Here is a 17026-nt window from a genome sequence, read left to right as displayed (position 1 = left end):
ACATAATTTAAAAATGTTCAGAAGTTACCTACGTAATTTAAATTTAGGTTCCTAAAAATCGAAAAAATATACTTGGCATTAGGCTCGCTAAGAACTATGCTTTCGATTTGTGATCGAGTTTTTAAAATCGGTTTATTGGTTAGTTGTTGTCCGCGACTCCGTTGGCGCGGATTAATAAAAAATGTTCATCCAGGCTATGTTCTGGAGATACCTTCTAACAAACATCCATCCGTTCATCCATCTAAATATTCACACTTATAATATAACTAAGAATGTATATTAAAACGAATATTATAAAAAGTAGTTCCGTGTAACAGGCGTGTAGAATAATAAATAATCCAATGACATCTAACAAGGTATTACGTGTAAATTGTGTGGGCTGGTACATGAATGATAAGTTGACCGATAGAGCAAATGTTAGACGATAACCAAACTGTTATTGTGATGTTGAAAAGAATATTTAGTAACTAGCTGTCGCCTGAGACTGACCGCGCGAAATAAAGTAAAATAATAAGTATCCTGTGTGTTCTTCCAAACTACGTCCTACATCTGTGCCAAATTTCATCATAATCTGTTGAGCTGTTTCGGCCATCCATCCATCTTAACTTTCGCATTCATAATATTAGGGAACATACCCATAATCCCATTTTAAGACTGCATACATACTTAAATTATTAGTGAAATGTATATTATGAAAAAGAACAACTAATGACTACGTGACAAAAACCTGAGCCAACCCCCCACCCACCCGCTCCTGTGACTGACCTACACGGGTAAGAAGTAAAATAACGTTATTTGTTGGATAACTAACAGTCTCTGACTGTATTGTGCATAAATACGGTTGGCTTCAAAGCTAGAGGATGTGCGAATCAAGTATGGATGGATCGTGTGATAGAGGATATGCGTAAAATGGGGGTAAATTCAGATCACAGTGGTAGAGCCCGCTTTAACATCTTCGCACGAATCGGCCCGGCTCGCCCGGTGAAATACCACGACCACACAGAAGATAGGCGTGAAGTGGAAGCAATTCCGCGTTTCGTCTGATGAGTGTGCGTCCCGGAGGCCTTATATAGTCCTCTTTCCCTTCCCACCCTCTTTCTTATAAGGAAAGGATGGGATGTGGAAGTGGACTTTCCGGATGAGAGGATGCATGGAAAGGGAAAATATTTTCTTTCTGTGCATCCTCTCCTCCGTCGATTAAAGGTAGGCAACGCATATGCAATTGCGTATGTCTATGGGCAACGGTCACTTCGCTATTTCAGCGATTTCAGGTGGCCGCTAGCTCGTTTGCCACCTACTGATATAAAAAAAAAAAAAAAAAAAAAATTCAGATATGGCGGCTGATAAAGATGTATGGAGGAATACATACTGTGCGAACCCTTCGTAAGATAAAAGGCAGATTACGGGTACAAGTTTTGTTGTTGTTAAAGATACTAGAAAAAAACTTAGTTCAAACACATTAGTGAATTAAAAAAGTTCTTATTGAGGGATGATTTTTGCTATTTCTTCATTCTACTCAATACGTTTTCTATTCCCGTATAAGATAAACAATCGATTGTTCGACAACCGACTTCCAAAAGAAGAAGGTTATGTAATTGTTTTATTGTAAAAACGATTTAATTTATTCAGTATCTTTTTTTTCTTTCTTTTTATTTTTTCTTTACAGTAATACAAAAAAGAAAAAAACTATTGCTTATTTAGGTATTATCAGTACCAAGTAATTTCCTGTAGTAAATGCCTATGTAAATAAAATGTTATTTTTAAAAGTCTTGACCGATTATACTAGTTTGTAGTATTTTTATTTGCTCGTACAATAAACTAGGAAGTTATTGAGTAAAAAGATCACAGAACATTCCATTGTATGAGTCGGAATAAATAAGACCTTCAATTATTGACTTTTTATTTATTACTATTTCTCACTAATTATTATACTTTCTTTTGTAAAACATTATAAACATCAAGTCATTTAAACTGATATATAAACACGGCTAAACACTCACGTATATACGTCCGGTGGCGGCAGTGAGCGACGGGCCGCGTCCGCGAAATAATACCAGTACCACTCATCCTGATGATGGGCCCTCGACGGGCTCGAAACAAGTCGGTGCCGCCACCGGACGAATATACGTGAGTGTTTAGCTGTGTTTATATATCAGTTTAGTATAATGTCTCACGAAAGTTTGAATAATTTATCATGTCATTTCTTAATTGAGTAAATTTTTTTTTATTTATAACAACTGCATAGCATCATTACAGTAGATATTTATTTTCTCTTCTTTCTCTTATAGGTTCAATAGCAACTAAATTAACATAAAAATCCAAAATCGTATTGTTTTTTTTCGTACGAGTAATTGTTAGTTAGACTTATATCCGTTTTATGTGAAATACGTTCAAAGGGATTCCACATAGATTGATGCAATAAGAACACAAAACAAATGTTGCCAAAGATAATAAAAAAAAAAGATTAGTGATAATATGTTAAACTAACTATAGTCAGAGGTAAACATAAAAAGAGTCACGTACGATTGCGCTAAACAAAACGTCCATCAATATAATTGCTGATGGGTCCGATGTTAAGCACCAAATTGGTTATCTGATATGCCAGTTACCTTATTTTTTAAGGTTATAAATACACCGTACTTTAGTAGCAACATTTATGGTACGACCATCTTGTGTTTCAACACTTTTTAATATCTCATTTTATTGAGATGAAGATTTTATGAATAATAAAAGTTAAAAAAAAAAATAATAAAGTTATAAACATCATATTTTGTTTTTTTTTTATTATTATTATAATTATTGCATTGATGAATCACCTTAGTTCAAATTTTATTATATAAAAATCTAGACACAAACATTTAGAGATGAGAAGTAGCTCGTGGCTTCGAGCGTATGTCCGCGCAGGTGGGCGCACATCCAATACCTACCACTACCTAAAACTGTGTTCAACACAGCATCTTTTACAAAATCAAAGTATTGATAGTACTGTTAAATTACAAGCTTAGTTTGCCTTTTGATGATTAACGTAGCCGGCGGTAACCCAGTTATCCATTCCCATAAAATGTAGGGTAATTATTTTTTTAATGTCGAAACGCGATGGTTCATTTTCCAAGCGGTCAGTATTACGTGAGCCAACCTATAGATAGTTGACTACGGCCCATTGACCACGCTTCACCGCGCTGCACTTTCACTCGGCACATACCTCATCACTACATTATGTTGACGTTGACGGCTATTTATAGTTTACTTATATTTAAAGACATCTTACTTCATAATACTAAATAGCTTTTATCTGTATTGGAGACATTGGAGAGCGTCAGTGGCTCAGGAGACTTGCAATCTGCATGTCCTGGGTTCGAATTGCACATATCTGAGAAGAAACTCAAAGATACGGGTGAAATCAACCAACCCACACTTGGCCAGCGTGGTTGTCTATAGCCTAATCATCCGTTACTTAGGGTAGGCTCCGAGCCCCTCGGTGAGGACGTATAGTGAGCTGATGATGATGATGATTGTCTGTATTACCTTTAAAATACTATTTGAATTTACAGATGTGTTTACGTGAGAAAACAAATAATGGAATATGTTAAAAAATTATGCTTATTAAATATTTTTTGTATTAAAAAGCATAATATCTTGCTCTGTATCTTTAAGAAACATTTGAGTAATTAAGATTTTGAATGTCACCAATAAATAAAAGTAATTACATAATTGTATTTCAAAATCGTAATTAATTATCGTGTAATTCAAAAATCGATGGGTAAATTTGCTAATTATAAAAAGATTTATTAGTTTTTATAGGATACATTAATCAGATGCGCAGTTTCCTTTGATGTTAAATGTTTTACATGTTTATGAATCAGCAAACGTACATCCAAAACATATGAACAGTTGAATGTACGTTGACCTTTGGTATCAGTCACATAAGTGTAATTTCATACTTACTATCTTGCCATAACTTTGAATAAATAATGATTCAGCTTGTTTACCTGAAAACAAAATAGAGAATAATAATCAACTATAAAACTATGTTATACATCAGTCTTTCCCATAGTGGGCGATAACGCCCCCTTATGGGAGCTGCAGGTCTCAAGTTGCGGGTTATAGTAAAAGTTTCGTTTAGAATTCTCCGTTAATATTCATATATAGGTCACAATAATTAATTAATTTGAAAATAAGGGGGCGCTAAAAGATATTTATTCTCAAAGTGGGCAGTAGACAAAATAAGTTTGGGAACCACTGCTCTTGACAAACCATATCTAGAGTCACTTTAAACTTCAGTATTCTGCGCAGTAATATTATCATAAACATTCAAAATAATTCTCATTTTCTATGATAAATTATTCGTCGTAGTCGTAGTATGTTCGTCAAAGAAATTACGCAGATATCCCAGACGTTGTTTACAGAAGAAACCGGTTCTGAGATATCCATACAGACTCACTTTCCTTGCGGCATGATTATACCAATAATTTAAAACACCAACAAAAACTTCCCGAAGCAACGGAATCTCGATTGAAGGTTCCTCACGTTATAATATGATACCTATTAACAACTGCCGGGTTTAATGAATTGCTGACTCTCGGTTTACATTGTTGAAAACATTTGTGTAGAAACATATCGCTATCTCATTCACTCTCTTTGATAAACCAGAGGTAAATGTATGTTTTAATACATGTATTTTGACAGTGTAATTCCATAGTACTATACTTTGAAAGGTCAATTTGTTTTGGTACAATTAATGTACGCAGAAAGTAACATTGGAAGGTCCTTGAATTATAGGTCAACTTATAAAATCGTTGGTTTCTCGGAACTTACACTTTTATAATTACTTACATAATTACCACGGTTTTGTTTTTACATTTCAACCTTAATTATTCGGAAATTTAAAGCTTAGTATCAAAAAAATAAACTAAATTTATTCACGTCACTGATGAAATAGATGACCAATTTCAAAATGAATTTGAAATATTAGTGCATTTTATTATACCATTTGGATGGACATTAGCTTAGTAATTTGCATTGCGACGTCGAAGAGGACTTTACCTATTGTATTGCTAGCATTCATATTTTATTACCTTCTAAGACCGTTTGAAATTGCCTGTCAGTTACGTTAGTACCGTTGAATGGACATTTACTACGATCATATTACTTAGGAAACCTCTAAAGTTCCAATACAATACAGACTTACACGCCTAATCACTTTTATGTAGAGACTCATTAGTTGTCCAAGATTCGTCTGTAATCTTTTCCGTTACAAAATTGTTCTAGATCTATTCAGTGGTTCTATAGTTACGTGATAACGTCCACCTAACGTTAAACTTTTGCATTAACAATTAGCAAGATAGATAAAAAGTTTTTTTTCTATAACACTATACGGTTGCAAACGAGCAAGCGGTCACCAGTATTCGTATTTACAGATGCGTTGAAATTAACACAGGAAGGGGATATTACCAATTCATATGAGTCCTCTTCACCGCTAAAATTCCCTGACCAGTCTTTTCTTATAAGAACAGGATCGGTAGTAAAGGACTAAAATAAAGCCTCTTATTGCTATTGCTGCGAAATATTAAAATGAATGACACGATTCATTAAAAGAAGTAAAATTTTGAAAGTAGACTTAAATAAAGTTTTTTTTTTTAAGTCAAACTCAATCATATCTATGTATGAAAAAAAGCTTTACGCACATTTATAGTTTATTTTTAATCATTAACATGTCATCAACTTTAAATGCCAACGAAGATCTAATTAGAGCGATATAAAATTTATTGAATTATATTTCAATGAATTAAAAACTTGAATGATATAACTTTGATATTTATATTACAGGATGTAATAATTAATCTTGTAACCTATATTATATTGAACCCATTTAAACTTCCTGCCTAAAGTGCATATTAGTCATCATGAACATAGACTCACTACATACAGAGGTATCATTTATAATAATCACATTTAGTATGTACTAAAGAATTTCCAGGTCTAATATAACACAGACTATTTAAAAAAGATTTTTTTTAATTCAGTCACTCTTGTCGGCAGCTTATAGACATTCTCACTAGACTCTAAATTACTGCTGACTAGGTTCTATTTAACTATGGTGGTCCGATAATGGTATTCTCTGTTATCCACTAGATCATTATACTAAACAGACGAGTGAGCGACGGGCCGCGTCCGCGAAATAATACCTGTACCACTGATCCTGATGAAGGGCCCCGGATGGGCTCGAAACTAGTCGGTGCCGCCACCAGACGAATATACATGAGTGTTTAGCCGTGTTATATCAGTTCAGTATAATGTCTCACGAAAGTTTGAATAATTTAAGATCTTTATACTTTTGAGCGTTCCTCTTTGATATGCTAATGTTTAAAAAATTACATGTGTATTGTTTCTTATTTATCACAAGCTACATATTATATGCTTCATGATTCCTGTCTTCATACTTTTCTTCAATTAACTTCGCCTTACATATTCTTTCTTTATACTCTTACATCGTACTCGTACATTCTTTTTAGATCGGATTTAAATGTTTTAACCACATCAATCATGTCCGCGATATCAAAGTTATCGATCAGAACACAAGCGGATTACTCCAAAATGTCAACATCGTGAGAAAGATCGCGCGTAACACCTGCCTATTGACATAAACGGGGCGAATAAATTTTTATCGCCGATTGCACTGAGCGGCAATTGCGGTACATCGTTTACACGTTTGTACATCAAAGTGTCAGTGAAAGGAACCATTACGCTCAATACCGACACAACCAATTGTGAAATAATTTATATTGGTTATATACAGACAAATAATAGCTTATTTGCAGAAGTTCGAAGCCCTAAGAGAAATTAGTGGCAAGCAAATGTCACGACGCGTGCTTGACTGTGGCCTAACCTAACCTAACCTAGGGTAGGCTCCGAGTCCCTCGGTGGGGAGGTATAGTAAGCTGATGATGATGATGGTGATGAAATGTCACGAACAACTTTTTTATTAGATTTATTGTTTGTCTTTGATTAAACTTTTCATTGATTATTTTGGGTACCTTACAGGAGGTATTAAAGAATAAACAATTTTAATTTTTTTTTATTTCGTGAACATTTAATGTTATACAAACTTCTTAATTGGTTTAAAAAGTAATTTAAAAAACTTATTTCAGTTTATGGTTTAATTTCACTTCTCTCTGTTGTCAACTGTCATATGTCATATTACCAAAATGGCAAACCAACAATTTCTTCACAAACTTCTTTATATTTTCGAAAAAGTACATTGTCATCTAATGGTATTAATCCTAACACCTGGATTCCTAATCTTTGAGATGACTGTGGTCAGACCTGCTTTGATTGAAATCTACAAACCGGGCATCGCTAAACAATGTCTCCACATTTTCCTTTGCATGTTTTGTTTTATCAATGTGACTGGAAACATGATGATGAGCATTTACTTTGATGGGAATTTGAAAGACAAGAAACTGAAGCCCACAGAAGGTGGTGATTATTGTGAACTGTGTAAGACACATCGACCACCTAAAGCCTGGCACTGTAAACGTTGTAATGTGTGCATTTTAAGAAGAGATCATCATTGCTTCTTCTTCTCTAGATGTATTGGATTGTACAATCGGCGATACTATCTTTTATACCTCGCTTATATTCATATCACAATGATTTACTCTACTTACTATAATTATTACTTCGTTTCTTCTAAATTTAAAGACCACGGATTCTTCTTAGCAGTATTACGTATCTTGAATCCTTTATTAAGATTTTTTATTCCCGAGCCAATGTCTACTAAAGATTTGTATGTGATGTTATTTCTATTCAATGTTGGTCTCATTGCATGGTCAGCTATCTTGTTTCGATTTCATATGAAGAATACGTTGAGAGGTGTCACCGCGCATGAATATAGAGATCCTGCTAAGAATCATTGGAGAGAGAATTTGGTTAGTGTTTTTGGAAGAAGATGGTACTTAGCTATTATATGGCCATTTGTTGATAGTCCTTCATAATGTGACAATTAAGAAATATGAGTGTTATAGAATTTATTTATAATAAATAGCTATTAGATACACCATTGTTTTAAGAACAATAAAAATTTAAGTTTTACAATAGTTTTTACAATAAAATCCATAAGCATGCAAACGTATTTTAGTTTACTTTAGTAATTATTTATACAAACTAAAGAACACTATCTTAATATTATTTGAATCATTAACTTCATGGTAGTAGACAGCAACTGTTTAATCTTGAAATAAGATCAGCAATCACTTTTGCAATTTGTCAGAGTGATGAACATTCCCAGGGGCTAAACAACACAATGTACACAAATAGAAAAGCGCAGCAAACAGCCGTAGACTTTGGTGGTGCTCGTAACTGTTACGTAAGCTAACGACGCCGCGCGGCATGCTAATAGTCAGTACAGGAAGAACGCGCACGCGACTGCGTTTCCTTACATACGACTAACTTAGGTGCGAATCTAGTTATCACAGGTGATATAATATGCGATGAAGTACTTAAAATTATAATTATCATAAAGATAATTTAAAACATACCTGTAAAACATGTACGCGCGAAAACCTTCACGGTCATACGTTTAATTAATATTGTGATAAATTTTAAGACTAAAAATATCGTCGGCTATTGTATTGGTCTTCTGTTCATCAGATAAAAGAGCAAATAGGTCTTAATAGTTAAAGTGCCTTTATTTTCCAAATTATCAGGATTCAAAAGACAACAGTTAAACGATAATAAATGCATTGCCTTTGTCTAACATAATAAAGTGAGGTTGCAAAGTACGCAGCATAAATGATCGTGCAATGCATAAGGCATGCGTTGCCTGTCACTCGGACCGTTATGGCCCGTTACCAACTGTTGTACTGTCTATGTTTATGTAGCTTGCTCTACTGGCATTTGTTACTATGAAATGTTATATCTTATGTTAACCTATAATGTTAGCTATCACACTGATAGTCTACTATATTTTAATCATCATCATCTTACCATATTTCCTATGTTGAGTTGGCGCAGTGTTTATTATTCTTTTATACATCTCTATCAGCCAATATACCTAAACTCATTTCCTCATTAGCCATCTCTTTATGGACCCATATCATTTCAATATGTAAAATATTATCTTTCAGCTTAAACGAAGACATATTTTATATCATGATTGGCGAATTATTAATCTTTATGCTTGGCAAAGCGAATTTAATTATTGACCTACTGCAACATTAAAGACATGAATATGTTAGTGCTTATTTAAATTAAGAATCATGGAGGCTAAAGATACATTTTTCGCTTTTAATCTTTATCTTTATTCTTTACTGTACACGCAGTTCATACAATGGCGGGCTTAACTCAATATTAATTAATGAACTAACGCTTGAATATAATCCTACGTGATGTTGATGTGATCGAAAGAAATTACGCGTTAGTTTAAAATTTTATTAATCCACATACTATTTGGGAAATTTTATAAATTATTTTTCGTAGTTATTTGTCCGTCACGCTGAACAATAATTCGCTTTATTTCCGGTGTCGGTATCGTCGCATCGCATGTCAGAATGTTTCCGTAATCGCCACAGCTAACGTTTCCGTGAAGTAACACCTCCTTCGTAATATTTACCTAATGTTTTACTCAATTATAAACATTTCGAGGATTTTTTGTAGTCTGAATTTACGATGATACCAAAAATATTTGATTGCTTTTGTCGGGTTCTTTAAATAGAATTGAATGCGAAGTAACATACTAAAATTTATGTAAATATTTTGTTTGTCTAAGAGATACTACACGAAGAGTAATTGAGTTTTTTGTCAAATCTTACTAATATTATAAATGTTTAATTTTTTTTTTTTTTTTATTTATTTATATAAACAAGGAATAAAATACAAATTTACAATAAAAGTGTCTATAAACCCATTGCGGGTTTGTCCAGACACTTTGGTACTACGCTATGAAACGGTAGGTAAGTTACATACTTTTTTTTTGTTTACAGCAAATTGGTGAGCTCGCTCATACCGTCATATACAGGGTGCACAAACGCGTTATAATTTTATTAGACTTAGGATTTTAGATAATGATTTTTAAGTATATTTTTTATGTTTTTGTTGTTTATATTATTTTTTATATCAGTAGGTAAATTATTTATTAATGTTGGAATTATATATTCTGACGTACGCTTACCGTAGACGTTGATATAATCGGGGGTCGACAATTTTTTATTTGTTACGCTCCTAGTTGTAAGTTTATGATCAATTGGGATTTGAATTTCAGTCCGAAAATATTGTTCTACTAATAAGTTATATTCTACTTTTTTAAATTAAATGAATGGATGGATGGATGCATGTTTGTTAGTAGATATCTTCAGAATGGCAGCATGGATCTCAATGAAATTTAGCATAGAAATATATTACCTAATCTGGAAGATCACATACTTAATTTTTTTTTAATTTCGCGCGTGTGGAGTCGCGGGCAACAGCTAGTTAAACACAAAATATATCAAATAATGAACAAGGAACGTTTCCATTCCGAAAACAAGCTGCCAAGATTTCTAAAAGATGGGAAAAACTAAAAGAATTTCTCTTGAATACGTCAAAATACAGGGTAATGTTTACAAGTTTACCAGAAATATAACAAAATATCAAATATATTCAGTGTACACTTCAGATTAATCGTAGTATTTGTGTGTCAGTTAATTCAGGCCGTGTATATTTAACTGGCTTCTCAATGTCTTAGCCTGAAGCTTACAATTGGTCACTTGCGTTAAACATAAATCACTTTTATGAACAGTTATAAAACTTCCGTTATTTATTGATTCGAAAGATAAATTATATTTAATCCACAACTACTTGGAAAGGTAATAAAAATAAATTACACATTTTGATTTATGAAGAATTTTTCATTACCATAACCAAGTTTTTAGGACAACGCCCATGAAGATGTTTGTAGAAATTTATGACCTAAGAATAATTAAAGTTTTATAGGTTAAGTGAAAAAGACGTTAATAAACGCGATCCTTTTAGAATATGTAAACATTTCAGCATCAAATTTTTGTAAAAGACTGGATAACGTGGAATTGCACGTCCTTTGAATTCACCTATGGTAAACTGATATATAAACACGGCTAAACACGTCGCTCACGGGTCGCGTCCGCGAAATTTTACCAGTACCACTCATCCTGATGAAGGGCCCCCGATGGGCTCGAAACTAGTCGGTGCCGCCACCGGACGTATATACATGAGTGTTTAGCCGTATTTATATATCAGTTTAGTATAATGTCTCACGAAAGTTTGAATAATTCAGCTATGGTCTTTAAAAAGACTAATGAATGTTTATTTTGTCACTTAAGTTAGCTGTCATTATGCAATCGAAGTGCGAGATAATATTAAAAGTCATTTTAAAACGTTGCTTAAGTACTCGGTTATTGTGAAACGTAGACCGAAGACATTTTCCATCATCTATAAAGCTTTTATTCTTTGACGTTCTCAATTAATAACGTCAAACTTTACGACACTGACGACATAGTATCACGCATCCTTCCCGTTATGGGGTGGATAAATATCATGTAATATTTCTTTCAATACTTAAGTTATTGTTTACAAAAACTATGAGTTGTTCCTAACTGTCGACCGCGACTTTGTCGCCCGGAATTAAAACAAATAACTTAATATGTAGCCTATGTGTTTTTCTTGACTATGATCTACATATGTGCCAAATTTCATCAAGATCTGATGAGCCGTTCTAAACTTTCGCATTTATAATATAAGTAAGATATTATTAAGAAGTCAGTTATTTGTTAATGTAGGAAATATAGTAATTTACTCGCTTACTCTCTGTAACTTACTTGTATTGTTGACTTTCGGCGTAAAATGTACCCTTAGTGACGATTTAACTTTTTGAACCGAGATATTCAGACTTTGTAAATCAATGCGTTTAAAATTCTAAAATAAACAAAATCAACACCCGATTATTCTCCAAAAACATGACGACAATTTAAATGTATCAAAACTCTCAACATTAAGGTATTAAATTATTTTCTTACGTCACATTTTAATTTGTATTATGTAATGGGTCATTAAGCGTTTATATACCGTAGTATAAATTATCGTTTAAACAGAAAACTCTATTTTCCATAGGTATCATTCCAGTCGTAATACTTTTACTGCACGCAATAAAAACCACTTTCGCTTCATTACCGCATTACAGATTTAATGTAAACTTATCTAGTTTACAAGCCAATTATCAAGATATTTTCAACCTTATAGACATGTTTCCTACACATTTATACTAAAGATATTACATCAATGGTATTGCAACGCAAGCAACTTTAAGCTTTAATACCTTTACACAAAGATATATAATCGATTGAAGTTCTATAATAAGATGTAAGTTGATACATCATCATATTAAAGTTGATATCTGTAGCTATTTCGTAACGTGAATGTAATTTCCTTATGTGAACAGGAAACCTCATAAGTTTTATTAACTTCATCTGATTTATCTGAGGTTCTTTGGTAAATTATATACGTTTTCATACCGTTTAACTAATCTTGATACTTTCACTGTGTGTATGCGTATTACGCAAGTAATACAAAATTTATATACTAATTAATTTTTGTTTTTCCTAAAGTATCAAGTGCTATTTTAATAAGTGATTGGTTTTGTCAATTATAAGTTAGTAAATTGGATCTGAATATTGTTTGTATGATCTCAAACGTCTTCAAATAACAGTCATCATATCATCATCAGCTCACTATACGTCCCTACCGAGGGGCTCGGAGCCTACCCTAAGTTAAGGGTGATTAGGCCATAGTCAACCACGCTGGCCAAGTGCGGGTTGACTTCACACATATCTTTGAATTTCTTCTCAGATATGTGCAGGTTCCATCACGATGTTTTCCTTCACCGTAAGAAAATTCAAATAACAGTATTCATTTCGTTTTGCCTTTTTTCTTATACTAATATTAATATGATTTCTTTCATGTATTATGTATCAAGTACGATTCTATTAGCCCTCACTGGACGCACCGCACGCACAGTCCGCAACGGGTTTTAGCTTGGTTTGTATGTTTTTACATAGCGATGCGTCCATCAACCGCGCCGTGCGCATCACGTCAAAACAAAGCAAATCCGTTTAATCCGTTCTCTCCCAATAGAATCTGGAAGCGAGATATTATAAAAAGAATTTAAATAATTTCGGTGATGCTAGAGCATTGGATACATTTACATGTAGACTAGCGCATTTTGGCGTCGCTGAGGAACCTTCACTTCTTTTTAATTTAAATTGTTTATATTAACATTAGTTTTTAAGCTATTACTAACCCTAGAATATGGATAAATATGGATCAATACAAATTATATTACTTAACGTGTAACAATAGAGATATCTTCAAATACATTACAACACAATCAAATATTTCTTTATTACAAGCTGTCAGAGTTTTCATCAATCTAAAATATAATTACAATAATCAAACAGACAATAGCTAAGTGCCATCTGTTCTAGGTGGATGGACGTTGTGAAATGGATCGATAGACTCCAATAGATCAATAGATTACATCAGAATAGAGACGCAATTAAAATATAACTGTTTTGAAACATAGAATATTTATAGCGACGTAACGTCTTAAAACTTTTGTATGTAAGACAAGTTTTTCTATGAAAAATAGCAATGTACTAACTTGTCTTCGAATTATAACTACTGAAGAAAGATCATTCAAAAATTTTACTTGACTTACAATTTATTTACGATAGCTATTGCCCGCAAATCCGTTAGCGCGGAATTAAAAAAAAGACAATATGTAGTCTACATAAATGTTCTTTCTGACATGTTCACCTATATCAAATATTAGCAAAATCCTTCCATCCATCGATACACCTAAACTTTCGCATTAATAATATTAGTAAGATTTTGCGCTAAATATCTAGCTGAATTGACTGTTTATTAACAGTATAATAGCAATGAAATTTATTAAAACTATGGCGATAAGACACAATTGCATTAATATAATCGTAGCTACAACTCTCAAAGCCGATTTCATCTTTCAAAATCAGAATGACATTGCTGGCAGAGTGCACGAATTCTGTCAACATTATTGTTTAAAGAAGAAAAAAAGGCATCCATTTCAATCCAATACAAATCAATTTTCATACTGAATTATATCTATTGTTTTTTACTTACGATTCGTGATGACTAGAAAACTGAATTTACGTCAAAAAAGATAAAATAATTACTATTAAATTGCGATTATTTGGGTATTTCAATAATATGGAACATTAACGTGAACATTTTTTACACTTCCAAATTAAGAAACCCTTGCAACGTTTCCGTATTACCGTTATACCGTTGATCTAGCCAATTAGAACATAGAGCCAAAGAACAGAAAAAAGTGGTGCAATGCATCATAGAGTAAAAAAAATGAAAAAAATTGAAAAGCAAAACCCTAAGTTCTAATTTCTAAATTAAGCAATTTAGAGCACAGACTTCTAAAAACGTATTGTCCTCAATCATATAAAAAATTTGGGAAACTAAATTATAAAAACTTCACAATTTAGGTAATTCTCAGCACAAGATTAAAAAAAGCAATTAACCTTCCATAAAAAAAACTGTATTTAAACATGAAACCGACCTTGTAAAACAAAAATATGCATCGTAAAAGATTCTCAGAAATAATTAAAGTAGCCCTTAACTTTAATGAAGAGCAAGAACGCGTAAACGTATAATTTTCAGTTAATTCCCAGGAAGCATTTTCAAGATTAACTAGCTTCTGCCAGCGACTTTGTCCGCACGGAATTAAAAAAAACTTTATCTATATAAGATGTGTTCTTCCAGACTGTGTTCTATATCTATACCAAGTTTCATCTGTGTACAAATTATGTTAATCTTTGACACAGCCCAGTACTCTGAAGCTTAATCTTTGTCCTACTACAAGTCAAAACCATGCGTATAAAATAAAATACTGAAGCGCTATTTGATAAATATTTTATTGCTATTAAAAGCTATAAAAATACTAAATAGAAATATTTGTATAGCAATAAATATTGTCAATTAAGAAAATCAAACAATATATGTAAATAACGGATTATCAAATAAACCGTGGAAGGTCATTTCCGAGTCATAACTGAGCCTCAATTGCGTAACAACTTAAATACTCGTATTTCGGTAACTAGGTCTTTTTTCACACGCCACTGGATATTAACTGGCCGTAAACATGCGGCTACTCAGAATATTCTTGATACTACTATAAAAACTCACTTTGTGACCAGTCAATGTGCATAGCATAAAAACTTTAAAACGTGATTTTATTTTTAAATCATTTGTTTTGCTTCTTTATATAAGAAATTACGTGAATTCTCGTTTTGGTTTAGCTTAACCTGTCAAGCTAACGCGATTAATGCAATTAGAATTAATCAAAAACAATTAATAAATAATTTTATTTCAAAAGTTTTCATATCATACTTAACCATTGTTTTCTATGAGTTCTGTCACAGCCATCTTTCAAGCCATATTTAGCTATACCAAACAATTTAATGACTCAATATCAGCGAGTCTAATTTTTAAATATTAGTGTACTTCATCATCTGTGGTAATACCGTTTGAGAGCGATACTCTAAACGCGGAAGAGTCGTGACACCGACGCGCCATTCGTGACTGGCCATAGACAACGTGTCGTCGACGCCAGACATCTGCGCTCGTTTAATCTTTGGCAAGCGCAGGCGGGAGCGCGCCAAACTCTAATTACCCGCCAATAATTTGACATCACATTCCTTATAATAAGATCTTATTATAAATACCCAACCTTTTTTGATGAATTATTTTAATGCATTTTGTGTAATGATAATACTACATTTTAAGCGTATATTTTCGACATTTCTTACTTCTTATAGGCAATTAAAATCCTACTTGAATTTTACTTTGTTGCATTTTTACCCATATAATTATTATATACTTTTACCTGTAATTGCGAATTAAAGAGTTAAAAACATTAAGATACTAAGCGATTCAATTATTTGGTTAGAAATAAATAGTTCATAAAATACATAGAAATAATTTAAAATCTACAAAACCAACAAACCACAAATTATAGTTACGATCATAGACAATAACGTATAGTTACATAATTTGGAACAAATAACTTGTTGAACCTCCGTAGTCTATATTTACTGATACTAAAGTAAAATACGTTCCGAGTAAGATTTACCAGATAGAAAGTATCGCAGGATTCAGCACTCTAATTTGTACAATAAAAACTAAGATGGAAGCTTTTGATTTTAGAAATTGATATATAATATTACGAAATAACTACCAAACAAATATAGCGAATGGGCAGATGTAGAATGATGAGATAATTTATGAAATCTTTCCTTATAAAATGTGCAATAAAATACTTTTGCGATAGTTATATAATAATGCGATGAAACGAATCAAATGAAATTATTATAATAAGGTGTAGTAACAAAAGATACGCATTGTTTTGTAATGAGTTGATTTTCCTTGGATTATCTTTTACTTCTTTATGTTTATGTCAAGCTGACGCCCTCGAATCCGTTCGCGGGGAATTAAAAAACAATCATAATTAATATATAGTCTATGGATTCTTCCAGATCTACATCCATGCCAAATTTCGTCTATATCCATACAGCCGTTCTGAATATCCCTTCTAACAAACCTCCATCCATACATCCAAACATTCGCATTTATAATGTTAGTAAGAAAAGTAAGATTATTTTTAGTAAAGCATTGTGCATAATAACTTGTTGCTAGTTATAATGATTCTTTCATATTTTTTTTTTGTGACGTAACCTTACGATTTACCTTGTGTTGAGTTTTTGTTTTGGAATTTAAACAATAGTTTAAGTAGCAGCAGTAAATTTGTGTTCATAATATTTAAATAGGAAGGAATATCTATGGCATTATTCAAACATACAAGTCGGGGTGTCGTTTGTTAAATATTTATTTCAAATTTCATGATATTCAATAACGTATGTACAGTCACAAAATCTTTCGCTCTTTGACGTCAAATCTCCGTATTCTTAGAACA

At 32.6% G+C, this 17026-nt stretch overlaps 2 protein-coding genes across 2 annotated transcripts in view; one reads left to right on the top strand and one right to left on the bottom strand.

The window, feature by feature from the left end:
• The window catches only part of LOC106125379 (probable serine/threonine-protein kinase ndrC), a 76126-nt gene that overhangs the window by 35508 nt on the left and 23592 nt on the right, over nucleotides 1-17026 (bottom strand). The window lies entirely within an intron of this gene.
• Nucleotides 7219-8021, top strand: LOC106125380 (probable palmitoyltransferase ZDHHC24). The gene has a single exon (XM_013322558.1). It carries the CDS (start codon nucleotides 7269-7271, stop codon nucleotides 7992-7994), a length of 726 nt encoding a protein of 241 aa, XP_013178012.1. The 5' UTR covers nucleotides 7219-7268; the 3' UTR covers nucleotides 7995-8021.

The sequence above is a fragment of the Papilio xuthus genome, unplaced genomic scaffold (genome assembly GCF_000836235.2).
Source record: "Papilio xuthus unplaced genomic scaffold, Pxut_1.1 DF825928.1, whole genome shotgun sequence".
In the NCBI taxonomy this organism is placed as follows: Eukaryota; Metazoa; Arthropoda; class Insecta; order Lepidoptera; family Papilionidae; genus Papilio; species Papilio xuthus.
This window is presented reverse-complemented; position numbering and strand designations above follow the sequence as displayed.

Bases quoted from the DNA above. Each gene is read 5' to 3' on its own strand.
- LOC106125380 (XM_013322558.1), top strand. From the start codon at position 7,269: ATGGTATTAATCCTAACACCTGGATTCCTAATCTTTGAGATGACTGTG.